The sequence below is a fragment of the Canis aureus genome, chromosome 2 (genome assembly GCF_053574225.1).
Source record: "Canis aureus isolate CA01 chromosome 2, VMU_Caureus_v.1.0, whole genome shotgun sequence".
Taxonomy (NCBI): domain Eukaryota; kingdom Metazoa; phylum Chordata; class Mammalia; order Carnivora; family Canidae; genus Canis; species Canis aureus.
The window spans coordinates 33,213,959-33,241,485 of NC_135612.1; the positions used below are offsets into that span (position 1 = coordinate 33,213,959).

The window sequence follows — 27,527 nt, forward strand, 5'->3', positions numbered from 1 at the left end:
AGTTAATAAAGATTCGAGCAGAACTCATTGAAATGGAGACCAGAAGAAATGTGGAACAGATTAACAAAACCAGGAGTTGGTTCTTTGAAAAAATTAATAAGGTACATAAGCCATTTAGCCAGCCTTATTAAAAAGAAGAGAGAGAAGACTCAATAAAATCAAGAATGAGAAAGGAGAGATCACTACCAACACCAAGGAAATTCAAACGATTTAAAAAACTTATTATGAGCAGCTATACGCCAATAAATTAGGCAATCTAGAAGAAATGGACGCATTTCTGGAAAACCACAAACTACCAAAACTGGAACACGAAGAAATAGAAAACCTGAACAGGCCAGTAGCCAGGGAGGAAATTGAAGCAGTCATCAAAAACCTCCCAAGACACAAAAATCCAGGGCCAGATGGCTGCCCAGGGGAATTCTAGCAAACGTTTAAAGAAGAAACCATACCTATTCTCCTAAAGCTGTTCGGAAAGATAGAAGAGCTCGAATCCTTCCAAACTCGTTCTATGAGACCGGAATCACCTTAATTCCAAAACCAGGCAAAGACTCCACCAAAAAGAATTATAGACTATATCCCTGATGAACATGGATGCAAAAACTCTCAACAAGATACTAGCCAATAGGATCCAAGAGTACATTAAGAAGATTATTCACCATGACCAAGTGGGATTTATCCCCAGGAGGCAAGGTTGGTTCAACACTCCTAAAGCAATCAATGTGATTGATCATATCAGGAGGAGAAAAAAAAAAAAGAACCACATGATCCTCTCAACAGATGCAGAGAAAGAATTTGACAAAGTACAACATCCATTCCTGGTCAAAACTCTTCAAAGTGTAGGGATAGAGGGAACATTCCTCAGCATCTTAAAAGCCATCTATGAAAAGCCCACAGCAAATATCATCCTCAGTGGGGAAACACGGAGAGCCTTTCCCCTAGCTAAGATCAGGAACAAGACAGGGATGTCCACTCTCACCACTGCTATTCAACATATACTGGAAGTCCTAGCCTCAGCAATCAGGCAACAAAAAGACATGAAAGGCACTCAAATTTTCAAAGAAGTCAAACTCTCCCTCTTAGCAGATGACATGATACTGTACATAGAAAACCGAAAAGACTCCACCCCAAGATGGCTAGAACTCATACAGCAATTCAACAATGTGGAAGGATACAAAACCAATGCCCAGAAATCAGTGGCATTTCTATACACTAACAATGAGACTGAAGCAAGAGAAATTAAGGAGTCAGTCCCATTTACAATTGCACCCAAAAGCATAAGATACCTAAGAAGAAACCTAAGCAAAGAGGTAAAGGATCTATCCCCTAAAAACTACAGAACAATTCTGAAAGAAATTGAGGAAGACACAAAGAGATGGAAAAATATTCCATGCTCATGGATTGGAAGAATTAATATTGTGAAAATGTCAATGTTACCCAGGGCAATTTACAGATTTAATGAAATCTCTATCAAAATACCATGGACTTTCTTCAGAGAGATGGAACAAATCATCTTAAGTTTTGTGTGGAATAGGAAAAGACCCCGAATAGCCCGTGGAATATTAAAAAAGAAAACCATAGCTGGGGGCATCACAATGCCAGATTTCAGGTTGTAGTACAAAGCTGTGGTCATCAAGACAGTGTGGTACTGGCACAAAAACAGACACATAGATCAATGGAACAGAATAGTGATTCCAGAAGTGGATCCTCAATTTTATGGTCAACTAATATTCGACAAAGCAGGAAAGAGTATCCACTGGAAAAAAGAGTCTCTTCAATAAATGGTGCTGGGAAAATTGGACATCCACATGCAGAAGAATGAAACTAGACCATTCTCCTACACCATACAGAAAGATAAACTCAAAATGGATGAAAGATCTAAATGTGAGACAAGAATCCATCAAAATCCTAGAGGAGAACACAGGCAACACCCTTTTTGAACTTGGCCACAGCATCTTCTTTCAAGATACATCCATGAAGGCAAGAGAAACAAAAGCAAAAATGAATCATTGGGACTTCATCAAGATAAGAAGCTTCTGCATAGCAAATAAACAGTCAACAAAACTAAAAAACAACCTACCAAATGATAGAAGATATTTGCAAATGACGTATCAGATAAAGGGCTAGTTTCCAAGATCTATTAAGAACTTATTAAACTCAACAGCAAAGAAACAAACAATCCAATCATGAAATGGGCAAAAGACATGAACAAAAATTTCACAGAGGAAGACATACACATGGCCTTAAGCACATGAGAAAATGCTACGCATCACTTGCCATCAGGGAAATACAAATCAAAACCACAATGAGATACCACCTCACACCAGTAAGAATGGGGAAAATTAACAAAACAGGAAACAACAAATGTTCGAGAGGATGTGGAGAAAGGGGAACCCTCTTGCACTGTTGGTGGGAATGTGATCTGGTGCAGCCACTCTGGAAAACTGTGTGGAGGTTCCTCAAAGAGTTAAAAATAGACCTGCCCTACAACCCAGCAATTGCACTGCTGGGGATTTACCCCAAAGATACAGATGCAATGAAACGCCGGGACACCTGCACCCCAATGTTTATAGCAGCAATGTCCACTATAGCCAAACTGTGGAAGGAGCCTCGGTGTCCATTGAAAGATGAATGGAAAAAAAAAAGAAAGGTGAATGGATAAAGAAGATGTGGTTTTTCTATACAATGGAGTATTACTCAGCCATTAGATATGACTAATACCCACCTTTTGCTTTGACGTGGATGGACCTCAAGGGTATTATGCTGAGTGAAATATGTCAATTGGAGAAGGGCAAGCATTATATGGTCTCATTCATTTGGGGAATATAAAAGTCAGTTTAAGGGAATAAAGGGAAAGGAGAGAAAATGAGTCAAAATATCAGTGGGGGTGATAAAAATTGAGAGATACCTAACTCTGGGAAATGAACAAGGGGGTAGTCGTAGGGGAGGTGGGCAGGGGGTGGGGGTGCCTGGTGATGGGTACTGAGGGGGGGCACTTGGCGGGATGTGCACTGGGTGTTATGCTATATGTTTGCAAAGTGAATTCCAATAAATGAAATTTAAAAAAGAAAAAAAATCATAAAGAAACAACATACACTGAGCCAGATTTGACCAATGAGCTATAGCTTTTCAGACCCTACTATCTGCATTTTTTAGAGTTTTATGTAGAAGGGTGTGTAATTAGTAATATTTCTCAGTCTGGACTCTTAGCATAATTATTATGAGATTCATCCATGTGGTGGTGTACATCAATATTTCCTTCCCTTTTATTGGCTGAATAGTATTCTATGAATTGAATATGCCACAACTCATGTATCCATTTACCTGTTGTTGTGCATTTGGTTTGTTTCTAGTTTTTTACAATTAGAGCTGAAACTATAATGAATGTTCGTGTTCAATTCTTTCTTTCATCATAAGATTTAATTTCTCTTGAGTTAATACCCCAAAGTGGAATCGTTGGATATTTGGTAGACTTATGGGCAATGTTTTTAAAAACTGCAAGACTGTTTTCCAAAGTAATATTTCACAATTCTATCAGCAATATATGAGAGTTCCATTTCTCCAAATCGTTGTCTACAGTTAGACTACACTTAGTCTACACTTAGTGCTTTTTGTTTTACACATTCTAAGGCATGCAGTAAGGTATGTATGGTTTTGCTTTGCATTTTCCTGATGATTTGTGATATTGAGCATATTTTCATGTGCTTATTTGCCATCCTTATATATTTGGTGAGGTGTTTATTCAAAACATTCTCCATTTTAATGGAGTTGTTTGTAATGTTGAGTTTTGAGAATTTTGAGGAATATATTCTGGATATGAGGATTCCTTTATGAGATAGATAATTTCCAAATTTCTCTCCAACTCTGTGGCTTGTCTTGAGATTTATGTAACAGTGACATTTGAGAAGTGTGAAGTCAAATTAATGAAAATTTCCTTTTGTAGATCATGCTTTTAGTGTTGTATCCAAGAAAACTTTCCCAAAGATTAAGAGACTTCTATATTTTATTCTAGAAGTTTTATAGTTATAAATTTTACATTTAGACTTATGATCCACTTAGTTAACTTTTGTATATAATTCAATGATCGGATCAGAGTAAAAATCTTTTTTGTTTTTATATGATTATCCAATTCCTCCAGCAGCATTTGTGGAAAAACTACTATTTCTTCACTGAACTGTCACTGAACCTTTGTTGAAAATCAATTGGCATGGGATTACTGAGTGGCTCAGTAGTTGAGTGTCTCCCCTCGGCTCAGGGTGTGATCCTGGAGTCCCGGGATTGAGTCCCACATTGGGCTCCCTGCAGGGAGCCTGCTTCCTTCCTCTGCCTATGTCTCTGCCTCTCTTTCTGTTTCTCATGAATAAATAAATAAAATTTTATTTAAAAAGAAGAAAGATAATCAATTGGCCATGAATGTAGGAGTGTATTTCTGGATTCTCTATTGATCAGAGTGACTATATACTGTTGCGATACTACACTGTTAGACTATTGTAGCTTTATAATAAGTCTTGGTGTGAAATAGTGTGTATTATTCAACTTTGTTCTTCTTTCTCAAGGTCATATTGGCTATCATAGGTCCTTTGCATTCCCACATTAATTTCAGAATCAATTTGTTAATCTCAACACAAAAGATGCCTGGGATTTCTAGAGAGCATCCTTAGAAAAACCTTTATATAGAAGATCTAAATAAATGGAGATATATACCATATTCATAGATGAGAGCATTGTTAAAATGCTCTTTCCAAATAAATCCATACATGGTCCCTTAAAGGTGTTTAACTCTTAATTCCTGATGTTTTACTGCTTGTATGTGTTATGTTGTGTGGCAAAGGGACTTTAATATAAGATTTTCCTGGATTATCTAGCTGGGCCCAGTGTAATCACATGGACCCTTAAAGGTAGAAGTGGAAGACAGAAGAGTTAGAGAGATAAGACAGAAGAGAGGCAAGAGAGATTTGAAGTGTGAGAGGGATTTGACCTACCATTGCTGGCTTTGATGATAGATGAAGGTAGGGGTCATGTCCTAGGGAACGTGAGTGGTCTCTAGAAGTGAGAACAACTCCTGGGTGACAGCCAGTGAGGGAATTGGGGCCTCAGTCTTACAAATGCAAAGAATTGAATTATGTCAACAACTTGAATGAACAAGAAAGCAGATTCTTTCCTAGAGCCTCCAGAAAAGAATTCAGTCCTGCCACCACTTTGATTTTTGTCTTGATGAGGTTCTAGTCAGAAATGTAGCTGAGTCCACCATACTTCTGACCTAAGAAAATTGTTATATAAGGAGTAGGTTTTATTTTGAGCCATACACGTGTGATAATTTGTTATGGCAGGTGTAGAAAACTAGTACTCTTTTTTTTTTTTTAAAAATATTTATTTTAGAGAGAGAGTGAGGTAAAGGGGGGGGGCAGGGTAGAGAATGTAGCCTGACATAGGGTTTGATCCCATGACCATGACCTGAGCCAAAATCAAGAGTTGTGCACTTAACTGGCTGAGCCACTTAGGCACACCAAACTAGTACTCTTTTTATGTATATAGAGTTTATAGTCCTGTCACTGTTTTTATTGTTGATCTTGGCAAATTTTGTCTTCTCATGTTTTGTCCTATTCAAATTGGCTAAGCTTTATCAACCTTTTTGGTTTTCTCTAAGAACCAAATTGATCTCATTGCTTTCCTCTAATATTTTCTATTTCACTGATTCCTGCTCCAATCCTTATTCTTTCTTTTCTTCTATTATTTTGGATTATATTTGCCCTACTCATTAAAAAAAATGAGCAGACCATTTGAACAAAAAATTAAAAAAAGAAGATCTATGGTTGGCAAATAGCTATATGAGAAAACACTCAACATCATTAGGCATTAGAGAAATGCAAATTGAAACTACAAAAAATACCCTTCATACTCATTGCAGTATGAGATTTGATACTTCTTACTCATTGGAAGGTCAAACATTAAAAAAAGGCTGACTTAGTGTTGAAAATCTAGGGGAACAGAATTCTCATATACTGTTGGTGGGGCAGTAAAATGTTACAACCATTTTGGAAAACAGTTTCAGAATTTCATAAAACATAAAAATTCTATAATACTAATCTATCATATAATCAACTAATCCATTTCCAGTTATTTATTCAAGGGAACTGAAAACATATGTACATATAGATAATTGAAAATGACATTTAATAGCACATTCGTTTGTAATAGTCAAATAATGGAAGCAATCCAAATGTCCCATCAACAGTGAATAGATATGTACATCATCCCATAGCCATCCCATGGCATACTCCTAAACAATAAAAAACAATGAACTATTGATCCACAAGCCAACATTGAAGAATCTTAAAATAGTTGTGTTGAAATCGAAGCAGACAAAAAAACACATACTGTATGATTGTATTCATAGAAAATATAATCTGTAGTGAAAGAAAATACATGAATAGTTCCTGGGTGTAGGATGGGGTTACAGGGGAGTCAGAGCAGATACAAGAATGCAGACATTAGTAAACTGTTGAGGGCAGTGAATATGTTCAATACCTTGATTTTATTATTGGTTTTGTGGGTGCATTAGCCAAAATATACATTTTAAATATGTTCAGTTTGCAGAATATACTTTTATCAACAAGGAAAATAATCAGAAGATTATAAACTCAGTGTGTTAACAATTGAACTACATCTATGTCTATATGTGCACTTATTTCTTTTTCAGGATGGATTGCTATTCTGGGTGCCATCTGGTTGCTAATTTTAGCTGATATTCATGATTTTGAGATAATTCTACACCGAGTGGAATGGGCAACTCTTCTATTCTTTGCAGCACTCTTTGTTCTGATGGAGGTAAGACTTTAGAACTTTTGCAATGTAATCTTTTCCTGACGTTTATACTTCCTGTTTTAATGAGAAAAGCCCAAGTCTGTAAGTCTTTCCACATATTCACCAAGATGAAAATGCTGGAGGTTGTGATTAGAATATTTTAAGTTAAAGCAGCTTTTATCTCAGCCACCTAAATATTTCTTTTTTTTTTTAAGATTTTATTTATTTATTCATGAGAGACACAGAGAGAGATGGAGAGAGGCAGAGACACAGGCAGAGGGAGAACCAGGCTCCATGCAGGGAGCCCTATATGGGACTCCATCCCAGGTCTCCAGGATGACGCCCTGGGCTGAAGGCAGCGCTAAACTGCTGAGCCACCCAGGCTGCCCTCCACCTAAATATTTCTGATAAATTTTTTTGGTTGCTTTTTAAAAAAAATTATCTTTGTGATTTGTAAACGTCTTCAAATTTCATTTGCTATAAAGTAGAATTTGCTCTAAGTTGGTTGTAGAGCTGAATGATTTGTTACAGCAAATTGACAGAATAATATTATATTGATGATCTATTTCATTTTGTGTAATACCTAAGTAAATATTCTGTTATCATGGAAAAGACTACATCAAAGAGAAGAGTGAGTAAAATATATTGTTCTAATTATGGTTTTTGTTGTTACAAAATTTATTCAAAAATTAATGACATTATTGTTCATTCTTGAGACTTATTTGATGAACTTGTATCCTCCTCAAATACAAGGTTAGCTGATATAGAAAAATACTACTCCCTAAAGCATATCCTCAAGCACACCAAATGTCTCACATTAATTACCTTAATTTGCTGATGACAGACCCATTTGGTTTTAATTCTTCTCTGGATTAAAACTTTGACACTCTCCCCCACTAATAGTCTTTAAGCTAGGTCCCTTGAATTTTTGTAATTTGTCTTTACTCATAATGAATTGTGTGGATGTAATCAAGTGACTCCTTTAGTTCTCCAAATCTCTCAGGGAGTTGTGGATTTTATTCTAGGTCCTTGGTTCCCTAGTGAAAAACTTCACCTTTTTTCTTTTGGGTATTCTTCTCACACTAGCACATAGAATATGGATGGGGAAATTCTGGTTACTGTTTTCATGATTGGATTTTGAAAATCTCTGCCTTGATTACATGTTTACTCCAGGTATAAATTGCTATCTCATTTGGATTTTGGGTATACTTTCCCCAATTTTATGCTTCACTTTGTTGTGTTGGTGGAATAAATAATGGAATTTTTAAAGCAACTTTATTGAGATGTAATTTATGTATCATAAAATTCACCCATGTTAAATTTACAATTCAGTGATTTCTAATTTTCAAAACATTTGCATCATCTAGAAAGATCCCACATGTTCTTTTACAATTAATTCTAACTCCCAACTTCAGCTTTAGGCAACTACTGATTTTTGTTTTTTTATTTCACTATGTGGATATACTATGTTTTATTTACCCATCACCATCTGATGAACATTTGTATTTCCAATTTTGAACATTATGAATATTGCTGTCATAAATATTTGTATATAAGTCTTTGTGTGGATTTATATTTTCATTACTTTGAGGTATATGCTAGGATTTATCATAAGTTTAGCTTCTTAAGAAACAGCCAAAATGTTTTCCAAAGTGGCTATATACATTTTACATTCTCACCAGCAATATAATAGGATTCTAGTTTCTCTACATTCTCACTATCACCTATTGCCTTTCTTTTTAATTATTAGACATTCTAGTAGGTGTGAAGTGGTATCTCATTGTGATATTCAAGATCATGTTATTAGTCATTTTTATATGTTCAGTAAATTTCTATTCAAACTTTTTACCACTTTACATTTGTTTTTTTAAAATCATAATAGTCCTTTGTATATTCTGTATATTAGTCTTCCATCAAATATATGATTGGATTCTGATTGTACTTTGCCATTATATAGAAATACGATTAATTTTTATATTGATGTTTTATCCTGTGACCTTATTCAACTCATTTATTAATCTAGTAGTTATTTTTGGATTCTTTAGAATTTTCTTCCATATCATTTGCAAATAAAGACATTTTAATTTCTTCTTTTTCTGATCTGGATGCAACTAACTAGCTCACATTCTCACCTTCCTCTCTTTCCTATATTCCCTTCTTTCTTTTTCTCTTGTCTTGTTGGCTAGAACTTCCAGTTCAGTGTTGGATAGAAGTGGTGAGCATTGACATCCATGCCTTGTACCTGAGCTTAGGGGCAAAGCATTCAGTTTTTCATTATTGTGCATAATGTTTGTTGCAGGGGTTTTGTTTTTTTTAATAGCAGCTCTTTATCAGGTTGAAAAAGTTCCAAATGTATTTGGATTTTGAAAAATCCTTGTCTATCTATGGAGATGACCATGTGATTTTTATCCTTGATTCTATTAATTTGAATCTATTAACATGGCATACTATATTAATGAATTTTCAGATGTTAAATATATTTTGTATTCTTAGAATAAATCTCACTTGGTCATGGTGTATAATTGTTGAATTTGTTTTATATATTCATGAGGGATATGTCTTTAATTCAGTAGTGTTTCCCATCACTTCAGTTTTGTGGTCTAGTATTTGGTCTTTCCTGGAGAACATTCCACTTATGCTTGAAAAGTTTGTGTCCTTTGCTGTTGTTTTGGTGGAATGTCAAATGTCAAATTAAATGTCAAATATGTCATGCTTGTTAACAGTTTTAAGTCTTACACATCACATGTGTGGTTCTATCAATTATTGAGATTGGGATATTGAAGTCTTCATTATTACTTAATTGTGTATTTTTTCTTTCAAGGGTATTCATTTTGTTTTATGTATCCTGAGGATCTGTAGTTAGGCACATATATTTTAGAATTACTTTATCATTCAATGAATAGAGCTTCTTTCATTATTAATAGTCCCTCCTTTTCTTTAGTAATATTTTTGTACTGGGGTCTATTTTGACTGATATTGATATAGACACTTTAGTCTTTTGTTTACTGTTTGTATGGGATATCATTTTTTAAAAAATCCAGTTTGGCAATTTTTCTTTTGATTGAAATGTTTAATCCATTCATATTTAATAAAATTATTTTATTGTTGAGTTTTTATCTGCCATTTTGCTACTTGTTTTTGCTATCTCATTTCTTTTTTGTTCCTTTCTTTGTGTTAAATAAATATTTTCTTTTGTATTTAAGTTCTCTTCATTTCTTTTTTCTTAACCATATTTTAAGCATTATTTTCTATGGTTAGAGTAGGAGTTAAGATATGCATCTTAATTTATTACAGTCTATTTTGGATTAATAATAAATTACTTCTAGTAATATATAGAAACCTCCCTCCAATATGGCTCCAGTTTCTCATCTTTTCTTTGCACTTTTATTGTTACATATGTTATATCTTTGTTATATGCCTAACATAGTTATATCATTATTATTTTATGCAATGTATTTTAAATAAAGAGAAGAAAATAAAAACATATTCATACAATCTTTTATATATGTATTTGCCTTTTCCATGGCTCTTTCTTTGTATATATATATATATATATATATATATATATATATATATATATATATTGTATATATTTAAGTTGTCATATGGTATCAGCCTGAAGGAGTTCCTTTAGTATATCTTGTAGAGCAGTTTGGCTAGGAACATATTCTCTTAGTCTTTGTATGTGAATGTCTTTATTTTGCCTTCATTTTCAAAGGATAGTTTTGCTGGATCAATATAGGACTCTTGGTTTATAGTTGTTTTTTCTTTCAACACTTCAAATCTGAGCTCTCTGGTCTCCATTACTTCTTATGGGAAGTCAGCTGTTAATCATACTGTTTTTCCTCTGTTCTCCTGTTTGAGACTTTGTCTTTGTCTTTCAGTAGTTTGACTATGATGCATCTAGGTGTGGATATCTTTGTATTTATTGTACTGTGTTCTTTTGAGCCTTTCAGATCTGTAGGTTAATTTTTTAAAAATCAACTTTTAGTATTTGAATAGTTTATTATTATTCCTTCAATTATACTTTTGTACCCCTTTTTCTCTTTAAATTATATTATTATCCTCTCTTTCTGAGACTCCCATCATAGTGATGTTTGTTTGCTTGATGGAGTCCTAAAGTTCTTCATTGTGCTCGTATTTCCTCATTGTTTTCTCTTTCTGTTCTTCAGAGCAATAATTTCTTTTGATAAATTCTAGTTTTCTTCTTTTTAAAGATTTTATTTATTTATTTGAATGAGAGAGGGAGAGAGCATTAGCAGGGAGAGGGACAAAGGGAGAGAGAGAAGCAGACTCCTTGCTGAGTGGGGAGCCCAATGAGGGGATTAATCCCAGGACCCTGAGATCATGATCTGAGTCACACACTTAACTGATTGAGCCATCCAGGCACCATGATGAATTTTAGTTTTCAGTGAGTCTTTTAATGTCATCTTAAATTTGTTGTTGAGTTCCTCTGCTGAAATCTTCATTTCACTCGTGCTTTTCAATTCCAAAATTTATTTTATTTTATTTTATTTTATTTTATTTTATTTTATTTTATTTATTTATTTTTTAATTGGAGTTCAATTTGTTCAATAGTTGGAACATATTTTTAATAAAAATTCATTCAGCCAGAATCTACCTTTTATTCCATTTACATTTAGTGTAAATATTGAGAAGGTAGTATTTCTGCATAATATTTAAAATTTACATTATTCTTTATGTCTGTTTTTGTCTGTTTTCCTGATCTCTCTGTTAAGGTGTTCGTTGATATCACAGATAGGTGTTAGTCTTCATTAATTATCAAATTATTGCTCTGTTGTTTTTGACAATTCCTGAGTCATAAGTCTCTCCACAGTATGATCCAGTTACATTTGCTTCCCTTTGCAAGGGCAGTTTTTGAGATTTGTTTTTCGGTTTGTTCTGAGTCAATGAGGCTTCTTAGCTGTGTCTTTCCCTAGCTCCCTCTGTTAAGCTAGCTAGCATATAGTTTGTCTTGTTACTCTCATGGAGCTATCAGTCTCCTCCTAATTGCTTATCATCAAGTTTTTATTGTTTTTGAGAAAACTCTGAGGCTTGAACTTTCCCCACACTGTTTTAAACAAAGTCATTTCCTTAAGGGAGAGTTTCAGAGTTCTCTTTTCTTATGGCCTGCTTCTATTCCTGGACAAAATCTCTGAGTCACTGCTGTATAGCTAAGGGCAGGGACAGTGGCTTGTTTCTCTTGGAGTGATACTTCTGCTTTATGAGTAGGGCACTGCATGGGGGCAGTAGTCTCCGGTCTTCTAGGCTTGCTTCTCCTGGTTTGGAACTTACACCATGCAAAAAGGGTCCATGAAGACAGTCATGGTTCTAGTATCTTTTTCTGATGCACCTTAGGTAGATTTCCACCCTATGAGTAGGCCTATGTGGAGGAGGAGATCTCCTAGTTTCTTGGCCAAACTCTTCTGGAATTAGGCTCTGTAACAGGGAACTAGGGAGAAAGAATGCTGGAGGCCTATTCCTCCCAGGGTGGTATGGTAGTTTTTTTCACTATGAGTTAGGGAGAAGGAGCCCTATATTCTTGAACATACTCATAGTCTCCATTATGCTGAGTCCAGAGTGGGAAATGCTTTATATTTGAAGTGCCAATGATTCTTGTTCTTATGAACATCTTTCTTTTTTTTTAAATTTTTTAAATTTTTATTTATTTATGGTAGTCACAGAGAGAGAGAGAGAGAGAGGCAGAGACACAGGCAGAGGGAGAAGCAGGCTCCATGCACCGGGAGCCTGACGTGGGATTCGATCCTGGGTCTCCAGGATCGCGCCCTGGACCAAAGGCAGGTGCTAAACCGCTGTGCCACCCAGGGATCCCATGAACATCTTTCTAAATAAATATCTCATCACTGGGTGCATGCCCTTAGGATAATTTCAGGAAAATTTTGTAAAAAAAAAAAAAACCAAAAATAAAACATTTTTTTTCACCACATCTGGTTGTTCTTTGGGAAATAGACTTGCAGAGCTCCGTATCTGGCCATTCTGAATTTAAGCTTCCCCAAATTTCTTTTTACTTGTTTCTTAATTTTTTTGGTCCTTCTAAGGTCAATAATTGGTGATTTCCAAAGGTAGTAATAATACTGAAACAACATGAATACATTAGTAGTTGAGATTTCCTTGAGGAGTATTTAAAAGTTTATTTATCTCACTGTAATATAACAAAATAGTTTATGGGAAAGTAAAACCAATTAGCATTTGACCTGGAATTTTTCACAAATATGATGCTGACGGGTGTGATGAGGTATCTCATTGTGGTTTTGATTTGTATTTCCTGATGCTGAATGATGTAGAGCATTTAATTTATGTGTCTGTTGGCCATTTGAATGGCTTCTTTAGAGAAATGTCTGTTCATATCTTCTGCCCATTTTTTGACTAGATTTTTTTTGTGGGGAGGGGTGTTGAGTTTATGAGTTCTTTATATATTTTGGATACCAGCTCTTTATCTGACAAGACATTGGCAAATATCTTCTCCCAACAAAAGGTTGTCTTTTAGTTTTGTTGACTGTTTCCTTGCTGTGCAAAAGCTTTTTATCTTGATGAAGTCCCAACAGTTCATTTTTGCCTTTGTTTCCCATACCTTTGAAAATGTGTCTAGCAAGAAGTTGCTGTGGCCAAGGTCAAAGTGGTGTTGCCTGTGTTCTCCTCTAGGATTTTGATGGATTACTGCATCATAGTTAGGTCTTTCATATATTTTGAGTTCATTTTTGTGTATGGTATGAGGAAACGGTCTAGTTTCATTCTTCTGCATGTGGCTGTCCAATTTTCCCAATACCATTACTGAGGAGACTTTATTCCATTGGATATTCTTTCCTGCTTTGTCAAAGATTAGTTGGCCATAGAGTTGAGGGTCCATTTCTGCATTCTCTATTCTGTTCCATTGACATGTGTCTTTGTGCCAGTACCATGCTGTCTTGATGATTACAGCTTTGTAACAGAGCTTGAAGTCTGGCATTGTGATGCCTCCAGCTTTGGTTTTCTTTTTCAATATTCCTTTTGGTTATTCACAGTCTTTTCTGGTTCCATACAAATTTTAGGATTATTTGTTCCAGTTCTATGAAAAATGTTGATGGTCATCTGACTTATTACAATGAACATAGTCTATTTCTGATGAAAATGAATGATTAGGATACAAATCCTTAAAAAAAAACTAGACAAATTCTCCCAATTCAGTGCTCACATGCAGAAAATACTTGGTTTTTATCCTAGGATACTGCTGCAGAATGAATATAAGGTTACATAATTGCCTTTTCCAGTATCATTGTTACAAAATCAATATACCCAGTTTGATTCCCCTAATTGCCTTCAGGAAAATAAGAGGCAATTAAAGGGAATGCTGTACACTATAAAGAAGGTATAAGGAAAAAAATAAAGGATTAAGTAATCCAAAATATCAAAAAAGATAAATATCATATAGCTCTTTTTAAAGAGCCATTTTTATGCTCATATCCACAATTACATGAGTAGGTGTAAGACTTAAGGTATTAAGAATAGCGTGGTCCCAATTGATTCAGCATAAGATGTAGGATAGGAGAGGGGTGGGTCTGCAGTTCCCATCAGCTCCTAGAATGCATGTTGAGGACTCTACCAACTTACAAATGCCTCAGATATTATAAGTATCATTCTGGCCTCAAAGAAGTTATGGGTAAATAAAATAAATGCTAGGAATTTAGGTACCAGCTAAGGTACCTAAATATACACAAAGAAAAAAATACCAGAAACATCATCATATTTGTGAAAAATACCAGGTCAATATGCTAATTGGTTTTACTTTTCTGTAAACTGTTTTGTTACATTAGAGTGAGATAAATAAACTGGAAAGTACTCCTCAAGGAAAACTCAGCTGCTAATGTATTCATGTTGTTTCAGAATTATTACTACCTTTAGAAATCACCAGTTATTGAAACTTATTGGAAAGAACTCAGATGTGTATACACACAAGCGCGCGCGCGCACACACACACACACACACACGGAATACTACTCAGCCATCAAAAAGAATGAAATTTTGCCATTTGCAACTATGTGGATAGAACTAGAGGGTATTATGCTAAGCAAAATAAGTTAGAAAAATGCAAATATAATATGATTTCACTCATATGTGGAATTTAAGAAACAAAACAGAGGATCATAGGGGAAGAGAAGCAAAAATAAAATAAGATGAAATCAGAGAGGGGGACAAATAGGAAACTCTTAGTCATAGGAAACTCTTAGTCATAGGAAACTGAGGGTGGCTAGGGGGGAGGTGACTGGGGGGATGGGGTAACTGGGTGATAGACATTTAGGAGGGCAGGGGTTGTAATGAGCACTAGGTCTTTTTTTTTTTTTTTTTTTTGCGTCCCTAGGTTTTTTTTTTTTTTTTTTTAAGATTTTATTTATTTATTCAGGAGCACACACACGCATGTGAGAGAGAGAGAGAGAGAGAGAGAGAGAGAGGCAGGCAGAGACACAAGCAGAGGGAGAAGCAGGCTCCATGCAGGGAGCCGACATGGAACTCGATCCTGAGTCTCTAGGACAGGACCACACCCCTGGCTGAAGGCGGCGCTAAACCGCTGAGCCACCCAGGCCTCCCGAGCACTATTGTATGCAACTGATGAGTAACTAAACTCAACCTTTGTAAAGTAATAAAACCGATGAATCACTCAACTGTACCTCTGATAAACTAATAAAAAAGAATATAATTTTATAAAAGTTATTTCTGATTTTTAAAAATTTCTGGCAATTATGGAAATATAATAAATTTTTACTCAGAAGAAGTAAGTAGGGATTTCACTTGTGCAGGAACTTAATAAAACCAGCAAGGTTGCTATATTTGTTGTGCCCAAGATTGGGAATCTGAGAAACCACCAAGGAGCCAACACCATGCAAACACACGAGGGTTTATTTACAGGCTCGACCTTGGGTCCAGGTATACCCGACACAGCGGAGCAGGGACTTGGACACGAGGCTAAGAAGCATAGCAGCTTTATAGGGGCCATGGCCAATGGGATTGTAACACACACAGAAAGTTGCACAGTCATGTCGGTCCGCACGCAGGCGGCCAATTGAATTACATTTTACCCTATAGCATCCGTTTGAACTGGCCTATCACTCTGGTCAGAATTGGCGCACAGTTTTGGCAGGCACAAGGCGGGGTTACATTTTTATGAGCTGATTTCCGGTAAGGGTGTGCTCAGCGGCTTGACTAGGGTGGGGCAGCGCCTTAAGCAATAAGCAGGTCCTGTGGGGGTCATACAGGAGGTGGTGGGTACAGCACAAAATGGAGTTAGTCCTGCTCAGCTTGTCCAGGGATAGAGGATTTTTGTTAAATGTCCTGGGTCCCACAGTATTCTCTTTTTTCTTTTAAAATTTTTTTTAAATTTAAATTTTAGGTAGTTAACATACAATACAATATTGGTTTTGTATTAGAATTTAGTGATTCATTACATACAACACCTAATGCTCATCCTATCAAGTGCCCTTGATGGGTATTAACCCATCACTCATGTAGCCCATTCACCTACCCACCTCTCTTCATCAAAAGTCAGTTTGTTCTCCATCATTAACTCTTATGGCTTGCTTCCTTCTCTCCTTTTTCTCTTTCTCCCTTCCAATATGTTCATCTGTTTTCTTTCTTAAATTCTACATATGAGGGAGATCATATGGCATTTGCCTTTCTCTGAGTTATTTCACTTAGCATGATATACTCTGGCTCCATCCATGTTGTTGCAGATGTCAAGATTTCATTCTTTTTGGTGGCTGAGTGATACTCCATTTCATATATATATTATATATATATATTATATAATATATATTCCATATTATATATATGTGCCAAATATACCATTCCATACATATATATATGTATGGAATGGTGTATATATATATATATATATATATATATTTTATAACATACCACATATTCTTTATCCATTCATTAGTTGATGGACATTTGGGCTCTCTCCATATTTTGGTTATTGTTGATAACATTGCTTTAAACATGGAGGTGCATGTATCACTTCAAATCTGTATTTTTGTATATTTTGGGTAAATACCTATTAGTGAAATTGCTAGATCTATGTACCAAATCCTAGTCCAAGGATGACTCTTCCAATTGAGGTTAACAGGCTTAAGACAGTATAATGTTTAAGAGAGATTTTCATCTTCAGTTTCTTTCATCAGTGTTTTATGGTTTTCAGGGTACAGGTGTTTTATCTCCTTGGTTAAATTTATTTTGAAGTATTTCAATTTTTTTAGTGCAATTGTAAATGGAATTATTTTCTTAATTTCTTATGTGCTGTTTTGTTATTAATGTATAGAAACACTACCAATTTCTGGGCATTATTTTTTGTTCTGAACTTTACTGAATTCACTTACTACTTCTAAAAATATTTGGTGGAGTATTTAAAGCTTCAATATATAGTATGTCATCTTAAAATAGTGACAGTTTAACTTCTTCCTCACCAATAAGGATGCTAATTATTTCTTTTTGTTGTCTGATTCCTGCTAACACTTGAATAAAAGTGGGGAAAATGGACATCTTTGCCTTATTCCTCTCAGTTTTCACCATTGAGTATGATATTAGCTACAGGTTTTTTATTTATGGCCTTTATTTTGTTGAGATATATTCCCTCTAAACCTACTTTATTGAGTTTTTATCATGAACAGATGTTGAATTTTGTCAAGTGCTTTTTCTGTATCTATCAAGATGATCATATAATTTTTATACTTTGTTTTGTTGATATGTATGGTGCATTGCTTTGATTGACTTGTGAATATTGAACCACTCTTGCATTCCTATAGTGAATCTTACCTCATAATTATGATGAGTAATCCTTTCAACATATTGTCAAATGCAGTTTGCTACTATTTTGTTGATGATTTTTGCACTTATTCATTAGGGTATTGGATATAGTTTTCTTTTTTGTGCTGTGTTTGGTTTAGGTATCTGTGTAATGCTGACCTTCTGGAATGTACTTATTTTTAAAATTTATTTAAATTCAATTAAATAAATTAAATTGCATTAACATATAATGTATTATTGGTTTCAGAGTTAGAAGTCAGTAATTCATCATCCTTATGTAATACCCAAGGCTCATTATATTAGATATTCTCTTTAATGTTAACCACCCAGTTACCTCATCCTCTACCCTCTTCCCCTCTAGCACCCTCCGTTTGTTCCCTATAATTAAGAGCCTCTTATGGTTTGTCTCCTTCTATGATTTCATCTTGTTTATTTTATTCCTCTTCTTCTTTATGATCTTCTGTTTTGTTTCTTAATTTCCACATATGAGTGAAATCATATGATAATTGTCTCTCTCCAGTTGACTTATTTCACTTAGCATAATATCTTCTAGTTCCATCCAAATCATTGCAAATGACAAGGTTTCATCTTCTTGATGGCTGAGTAGTAGTCCATTGTGTATGTGTATCTATCTATCTATCTATCTATCTATCTATCTATCTATCTATCTATCTATATATCTATCTATCTATATTTATTTATCTTTATCCACTCATATGTTGATGGACATCTGGGCCTTTTTGCATAGTTTGGCGATTGTGAACATTACTGCTGTAAACATTGGGGTGCAGATGCCCCTTTGGATCAAGGTATTTGTATCTTTAGGATAATACATAGTAGTGCAATTGCTGGGTCATAGGATAGATCCCTTTTCAAATTTTTGAGGAATTTCCATACTATTTTCCAGAGTGGCTGCACCAGCTTGCATTCCCATCAACAGTGTAAGAGGATTCCCCTTTCTATACATCCACACCAACATCTGTAATTTCCTGACTTGTTAATTTTAGGCATTCTGACTGGTGTGACAAGATATCTTGTTATGGTTTTGATTTATATTTCCTTGATGCCAAGTGATATGAAGCCTTTTTTTCATGTGTCTCTGGCCATTTGTATGTCTTCTTTGGAGAAATGTCTGTTGATGTGTTCTGCCTATTTTTTGACTGGATTTTTAGTTTTTTGGGTGTTGAGTTTGATAAGTTCATTGCAGATTTTAGATACTAGCCCTTTATCTGTTATGTCATTTGCAAATATCTTCTCCATTTCATAGGTTGCCTTTTGGTTGTTTTGACTGTTTCCTTAAAATTGATTGTTCTTAAAATTGTTTGTATTTCCTTGGTGTTGATCGTGCTCTCTTTCATTCATGATTTTATTAATTTGGGTCCTTTCTTTTTTCTTTTGGTAAGTCTGGCTAGAGATTTATTAATCTTATTAATTCTTTCAAAGAACCAGCTCTTAGTTTCATTGATATGTTCTACTCTTCTTTTGATTTCTATTTCATTGATTTCTGCTCTGACCTGTATTGATTCTCCTGCTTTGTTTAGGCTTTATTTGCTGTTATTTCTTCAGCTCCTTTAGGTATCAGGTTAGCTTGTGTATTTTAGACCTTTCTTGTTTCTTGAGAAAGTCTCATATTGTCATATACTTAGTTCCCTTTTAGGATCACCTTTGCTGCATTTCAAAGATCTTGAACAGTTGTGCTTTCAGTTTTGTTTCAGTGAATTTTTAAAATTCTCTAATTTCCTGGTTGACCTATTCATTGTTTAGTAGGATGCTTGTTAGCCTCCACATATTTGAGTTCCTTCCAAATTTCCTCTTGTGATGTGTTCAAGTTTCAAAGCATCGTGGTCTGAAAACATGCAATGAATGATCACAGTCTTTTGGTACCAGTTGAAACCTGATTTATGACCAAATATGTGATCTATTCTGGAGAATGTTCCATGTGCACTCAAGAAGAATGTGTGTTCTGTTGCATTAGCAAAGAATGTTCTATATATATATCTGTGAAGTTCATTTGGTCCAGTGTTTCATTCAATGCCTTTATTTCTTTTTTTTCTTAAGATTTTATTTATTTATTCATGAGACACACACACACACACACACACACACACACAGAGAGAGAGGCACAGACACAGCCAGAGGGAGAAGCAGGGTCCATTCAGGGAGCCTGACGTGGAACTCGATCCCAGGTCTCCAGGATCACACCCTGGGCTGAAGGCAGCGCTAAACCGCTGAGCCACCCTGGCTGCCTCAATGCCCTTATTTCTTTGTTGATCTTGTGCTTAGATGAACTGTTCATTTCTGTGAGTGGGGTGTTAAAGTCTCCTACTATTATTGTATTCCTATTGATGTATTTCTTTAATTTTCTTATTAATTGGCTTATATAGCTGGCTGCTCCCATGTTAGGGGCATTAATATTACAATTGTCACATCTTATTGGATAGAGCCTTTCATTACGATATAGTGTCTTTCCTCATCTCTTATTACTGTCTTTGGTTTAAAATCTAATTTGTCTGATATGAAGATTGCTACTCTAGCTCTTTTTTGATGTCTGTTATGATAAATAGTTTTCCACCCCCTCACTTTAAATCTAGTGGTGTCTTTGGGTCTAATATGAGTCTCTTGTAGCCAGCATCTGGATGCGTCTTGCTTTTTTTTTTTTTATCCAGTCTGATACCTTGTGTCCTTTGACTAGAGCATTTAGTCCATTCATGTTCAGATTAAAGTTCATTTGGTCCAGTGTTTCATTCAATGCCCTGTCTCTGCAGATTGTCTCTTCCTTTCTGGTCTATATTACTTTTGTGCTCTCTCTTTGCTTAAAGGATCCCTTTTAATATTTCTTACAGGTCTGGTTTGATAATCACAAATTATTTTAGTTTCTATTTGTTCTGGAAGCTTTTTATCTCTCCTATTTTGAATGAGATCCTAGGTGGATAAAGCATTCTTGGCTGCATATTTTTCTTATATACCATCCTGAAAATATGTCAGTCCTTCTGGCCTGCCAGGTCTCTGTGGATAGGTCTGCTACTAGTGTAATGTTTCTACCCTTCTAAGTTACAGACATCTTGTCCCAAGCTGCTTCAGGATTTTCTCTTTGTCTCTGAGATTTGTAAGTTCCACTATTATAAGTCTGGGTGTTGGCTTATATATATTGATTTTGAGGGGGGGGGTTCTCTGTGCCTCCTGGACTTGTATGCCTGTTTCCTTCCCCATATTAGTGAAGTTCTGTGCTATAATTTGCTCCAATATACCGTCTGACCCTCATTCTCTTTCTTCTTCTGAGATCGCAATTATTCTAATCATGTTTCACTTTATGGTATCACTTACCTCTCGAATTCTACGCTGGTGATCCAGTAGTTATTTATCTTTCTTTTTCTCAGCTTCTTAATTCTCCATCCTTTTGTCTTCTAGATCTGTAATTCTGTCTTCTGCCTCATTTATCCTCAAAGTCTCCATTTTTTATTTTATTGCATCTCATTGATATCCTTTTTGATTTTGACTTGATTAGATTTTAGTTATTTTATTTCTCCAGAAAGGGGTTCTCTAGTGTCTTCTATACTTTTTTCAGGCCCCACTGGTATATTTATAATCGTCATTCTGAACTCTAGTTTTCTGACATCTTACTTATGTACATACTGGTTAGGCCCTTGGCAGTCAGTACTGCCTCTTTTTCCCCTTTTTGAGGTGGGTTTTTCTGTCTTGTCACTCTACCTAGAGGATAGATGAAAGATAGAACAAAATACTAAAATAACAACAATGACCCCAGGGAAATACACACTGAACAAATCAAAAGAGACCCAAAATCAAGGAGAGAGAGAGAGAGAGAGAGAGAATATAATCAAACAGGTAAACAGAATGGAGCAATATACTGGATTGTATGTGTAGTTTGGTTCATTTGTTAGAAAACTAGATCCCAAATCATAAAGAAAAACTTATATGTACACAAAATTAAATATAATAAAAGGATAGAATATAACTGTAAAATAGTTAAAAGACAGAAACAGAAGGAATATAAACAGATGACTAGAACAGAGCAATACACTATATCCTGAATGTATTTTAGTCAGTTTGTTAGAAAAAACTCTATTTCAAAATTGTAAGGAAAGAAAAACATATAAACAAAAATAAAATACATTGAAAGTATAGAATGTAACTGTAAAGATGAAAATTAAAAAAGACTAACAAAACAAAAAAAAGAACAAAAATAAAAGCAAATATGATCAGACAAGTGAAGAGAATAGAGCCATACATTAGATTCTAGGTATATTTTTGTCTGTTATAAGATCTCACATCCCAAGATTGTAAAGAAAGAAATTAAAACAAAGATGAAATTAAATACAATGAAAGGGTAGAATGTAATTGTATAAATGAAAAGATTTTAGAAACAGTAGCTAAAATAAGAAATTGGTTGAAAAGGGAAAGAGAAAAAAAATTAAAATCGAAAGACTAAAGAATTGTGGGGGAAAAAAAACCCCATGAATTCCATATGCCATATTCCCCCAGTTCTGGAATTTTGCCATTCTCAGTGTTTGGACTTGGTCTTGGCTGGATGTTCTTACTGATTTTCTGGAGGAGGGGCCTGTTGTGTTGATTTTCAGGTGTCTTTGCCCCAGGTGGAATTGCATGCCCTTGCCAGGTGACCAAACTAAGTAACTGCTCCAGATTGCTCTAGATGGCTTTTGTTCCCTGTAGGCTTTCGGTGCCACTTTAGAGGACAAGAGTGAAAATGGCAGCCTCCCAATCTCTAGTCCAATCTGCAGAGGATGAGAGCTGAAAGCTTGGGGCCCCACGCCTCAGCGCACCCTCAGGGAAAAGCAATCATTCCTGTCTCCCTGGTCCCTGTCTGCACTCTGTGCTCACCCAGCCTGTGACTGAACATTTCTATCTCAGGTATGGCACAGGTTTCAAGTCCCCAGACCCTGCAGACTCCTTGCACGTATGTGGGTGCCACTCTTCCCGGAGGAGGAAGGGGTCTCTCCTGTTCTGCCCCTTGCTGGGCCCCTGCTTGGAGAGCAGTCCCACCGTCTGTGCCCTGGTTTATGGTTTGGAGCAATTAATTCCAAGCTGAGTTCCTGGGCTCGCTGATTGCAGCTGGCTTTCCTGCTCCCATACCTGGGAATTCTGCCACACTCGGACACCCCCAGTCTTCCTGTGGCCTTGTGGGTCCTGAGACCACACAGTCCCACCTAGGATTCCATCCCTGCTTCACCACCCGACATCCCTTACAGGAGCAGACTTCCAAAAGTTTTGTTTTGTGCTCACTTTTAGGTAGCCGGCTGCCGGAGGGCCCCCCCCCCACTCCCCCCACCCCCCCGCCGCAGCTTATCTTCCCATTTGTTGCCTCTGATTCACTTCTTGGTGCCTCCTACCTTGCATAAAGTAGTCATCTTCCTATTTGTAGAGTTGCAGCTATCCTTTTCTTAGATCTGTTTGAGTTCACAGGTGTTCAGAATGATTTAATAGCAATCTAGCTGAATTCCAGGGACCAGAGGAAACCGAGGTCTTCTACTCCTTCCTGGAATGTACTTAGAAACTTTTCTTCCTCTTTTATTTTTTGGAATAGTTTGCAAGGAATAGGTATTGACTATTCTTTAAACACTATGTAGAATTCATCTGTGAATCCATCTGGTCATGGACGATAATTTTTTAGTAATTTTTTGATTACTGATTTCAATTTTGTTACCAATAATTGGTCTGATCAGACTTCTTTTTCATTGAATTTCTGAAGATTGTGTGTTTTTGGGATTTTATCTACTTCCATGGCATATAACTTATTGTAGTAGTCTCTTATATTCCTTTGTATTTTCTGTGGTGTCATTTGTTACTTTTACTCATTCATTTCTGATTTTTTTGAGGTCTTTTCTCTTGATGAGTCTGCTAAGGTATATCAATTTTTCTTTTCGAAGAACCTGTTCTTGTATTCATTTACTTTTTCTGTTGTTTTCTCAGTGTCCATGTGCTTTATTTCTGCAATGATCTTTTTTTTAAAGTTTTTATTTAAATTCCAGTTAACATGCAGTGTAATATCAGTTTCAGGTGTACAATATGCTGATTCAATACTTTGGTACAACACTAGGTGCTCATCACAAGTGCACTCCTTAATCCCCATCACCTATTTAACTCACCTTCCCCACCTCCATTCAAGCAACCATCACTTTGTTCTTTACTGTTAATAGCTTTTTTTCTTGGTTTGTCTTTCTCTTCCTCTCTTTTTTCCCCTATGTTGTTTGTTTGTGGGCAAATGTATCTCTTCAAATTAGGATTATTGAATTCTTGGGTAAATACCCAGTAGTGCAATTACTGAATCATAAGGTAGTTCTATTTTTTTTAAAGATTTTATTTATTTATTCATGAGATACACATAAAGAGAGGCAGAGACATAGGCAGAGGGAGAAGCAGGCTCCTGCAGGGAGCCCGATGCAGAACTCCATCCCAGCACCCTGGGATCACGACCTGAGTCAAAGGCAGACGCTCAGCCACTGAGCCATACAGGTGCCCTGGTATTTCTATTTTTAACTCCTTAAGGAAGCTCCACACTGTCTTCCAGAGTGGATGCACCAGTTTGCATTCCCACTAACAATGCAAGAGGGTTCCCCTTTCTCCACATCATTGCCAGCACCTGTTGTTTCTTGTGTTGTGGATTTTAGCCATTCTGACAAGTATGAAGTGATATCTCATTGCAGTTTTTATTTGTATTTCACTGGTGATGAGTGATTTTGAGTTTTTTCATGTGTCTGTTGGCCATCAGTATGCCTTCTTTGGAAAACTGTCTATGTCTTCTGACAATAATTAATTGGATTTTTTTGTTTTTTTTGTGTTTAGTTTTTTAAGTTTTTACATATTTTGGATACTAACCCTTTATCAGATATATCATTTGGAAATATCTTCTCCCATTCCATAGGTTTTATTAATTGTATCCTTCATGGTACAGAAGCTTTTTACTTTGAAAGTCCCAATAGCTGACTTTTACTTTTGTTTTTCTTGCCTCAGGAGACATATCTAGAAAGAAGTTGCTATGGCTTATGTCAAAGAAGTTACTGCCTCTGTTTTCTTCTAGGATTTTTATGATTTGAGGTCTCGCATTTAGATCTTTAATCCATTTTGATTTTTTTTATATGTATGGTGTAAGAAAGTGGTCCAGTTTCATTCTTTTGCATGTTGCTGTCCAGTTTTTCCAACACTATTTGTTGAAAAGACTGTCCTTTATCCATTGGATGTCCTTCCCTCCTTTGTAAAAAATTAAATGATCGTATAGTTGTGGATTGATTTCTGGGTTTTCTATTCTATTCTGTTGATCTATTGTCTATTTTTATAACAGGACCATACTGTTTTGATCACTACAGCTTTGTAATATAACTTGAAGTCCAAATTCTGATGCCTCCAGCTTTGCCTTGCTTTTTAAAGATTCATTTGGCTATTTGGGGTCTTTGGTGTTTCCACACAAATTTTAGGATTGTTCTAGTTCTGTGAAAAATTCTGTTTGTATTTTATAGAGATTGCATTAAACATGCAGGTTGCTTTGGGTAGTATAGACACCCTAACCCATGAGCATGGACTGTCTTTCCATTTCTTTGTGTTATTATAAATTTCTTTCATTAGTGTTTTATACTTTTCAGAGTACGAGTCTTTCATGTCTTTGGTTAAGTTTATTCATAAATGTCTTATGTTTTTTTGTGCAATTTTCAATGGGATTGATTTGTTATTTTCTTTTTGCTGCTTCATTATTTGCTTAAAAATTCAATAGATTTTTGTACATTGATTTTGTATCCTGTAACTATACTAAATTTGTGTATCAGTTCTAATAATTGGTGGAGTCTTTTGGTTTTTCTATATAGAGTATCATGTCATTTGCAAATAGTGAAAATATTACTTCTTTCTTGCTAATTTGGATGTCTATTATTTATTTTTCTTGTCTGATTGCTGTGGCTAGAATTTCCAGTACTATGTTAAATACAGTGGTGAGAGAGGGGGCATCTCTGTCGTATTCCCAACTATAGAGGAAAAGCTCTCAGTTATTCCCCATTGAGGATGATATAGCTGTGGGTTGTTCATACATAGCCTTTACTATGTTGATGTATGTTCCCTCTAACTCTACTTTGCTGAATGTTTTCACTGCAAATGGATGCTGCATTTTGTTAAATGCCTTTTCTGCATCTATTGAAATGATCACATGGTTCTTATAATTTCTTAAATTGATGTGATGTGTCGTGTGGATTCGTTTGTGAATATTGAACCATTCTTGCAACCTAGAAATAAATCCCACTTGATCGTGGTGAATTATTTTTGTAATATATTATTGAATTCTACTGTATAGTATTTTATTGAGAATATTTGCATTTGTATATTGGCCTGTAGTTCTCTTTTTTAGTGGTATCCCTATCTGGTTTTAATATTGGGTAATTTGGAAGTTTTCCTTCCTTTTCTATTTTTTTTAGTCATTTTAGAAAAATATATATAAACTCTTCTTTAAATATTTGTAGAATTCACTGTAAAGCCATCTGGTCCTAGACTTTTATGTGTTGGGAGATTATTTTATTACTTATTCAGTGTCTTTGCATATTATCAGTGTGTTCAAGTTTTCTATTTCTTCCTGTTTCAGTTTTGATAGTTTACATGTTTCTGTGAATTTATCCTTCTCTTCCAGGTTGGCTAATTTGTTGGCGTGTTGTTTTTCATAATATTCTCTTATAATTGTATTTCTGTGGTATTGTTATTTCTCCCCTCTCATTTGTGATTTTGTTTACTTGGCCCTTTCTCTCTTCTTTTTGGTAAGTTGATCTAGAAGTTTATCAATTTGACAATTTTTTTCAAAGAACCAGCTCCCAGTTTCATTGATCTGTTTTATTCTCTCTTTTTTAAAAGATTTTATTTATTTATTCACAAAAGACACACACACACACACACACACACACACACATACACGCGCACACACACACACACAGAGGCAGAGACATAGACAGAGGGAGAAGCAGACTCCATGCAGGAAGCCCAATGTGGGACTCGATCCCAGGACTCTAGGATCACATCCTGGGCCAAAGGCAGACGCTCAACCACTGAGCCAACCAGGCATCCCAATCTGTTTTATTCTCTTTTTATTTTCTATATCATTTATTTCTGCCCTAACCATCATGATTTTCTTTTTTTGCTGGCTTCAGACTTTATTTGTTATTCTTTTTCTAGCTCCTTTAGGTGTAATGTTAGGTTGTTTATTTGAGAGTTTTCTTGCTCTTGAGATAGACCTCTATTGCTATGTACTTCTCTTAGGGGTGTTTTTGCTACATCCCAAAGGTTTTGGACTGTAATGTTTTCATTTTCATTTGTTTCCATGTATTTTTAAAAATTTCTTCTTTGATGTCCTTGTTGAAGCATTCATTGGTTAGTAACATGTTGTTTAACCTCCGTGTATTTGTGGTGTTTCCAATTTTTTTCTTGTGGGTGACTCCTAGTTTTACAGCTTTTTCTTGTGTTTGTCACTTTCAGTCTCTCCTTTCCACTCAAAAAGTTCCCCTTTAGTATTTCTGCAGGGCTGGTTTAGTGGTCATGAATTCCTTTAGTTTTTGCCTGAGAAACTCTTTAATTCTTCTTCTATTCTGAATGATAACCTTACTGGATAGAATATTTTTGATTGCAGCTTATTCTCATTCAGCACTTGAATATATCATATCTTCTGGCTTTCCAAATTTTTGTTGAGAAATCTCCAGGTAGGCCCATGGGTTTTCTTTGTAAGTTAAGGATTTCTTTTGTCTTACTGCTTTTAAGATTCCTTCGTTATCACTATATTTTGCAATGTAATCACATATACGTGGTGTTGGTCTGCTTTTATTGATTTTGTTGGGGGGCTCTCTGTGTCTCCTGGAGCTGAATGTCTGTTTTGTTCTCCAAATTAAGGAAGCTTCCAGCTATTATTTCTTTAATAAATTTTCTGACCCCTTTTC

The 27,527-nt window shown here is 35.5% G+C and overlaps 1 protein-coding gene across 1 annotated transcript in view; it reads left to right on the forward strand.

Annotated features, from left to right (window-relative positions):
- Positions 1-27,527, forward strand: part of OCA2 (OCA2 melanosomal transmembrane protein) — a 435,982-nt gene that overhangs the window by 201,286 nt on the left and 207,169 nt on the right. The window contains exon 19 of the mRNA XM_077868273.1: positions 6,698-6,825. Coding sequence (XP_077724399.1) covers positions 6,698-6,825 — 128 coding nt within the window. The remainder of the gene's footprint in view (positions 1-6,697; positions 6,826-27,527) is intronic.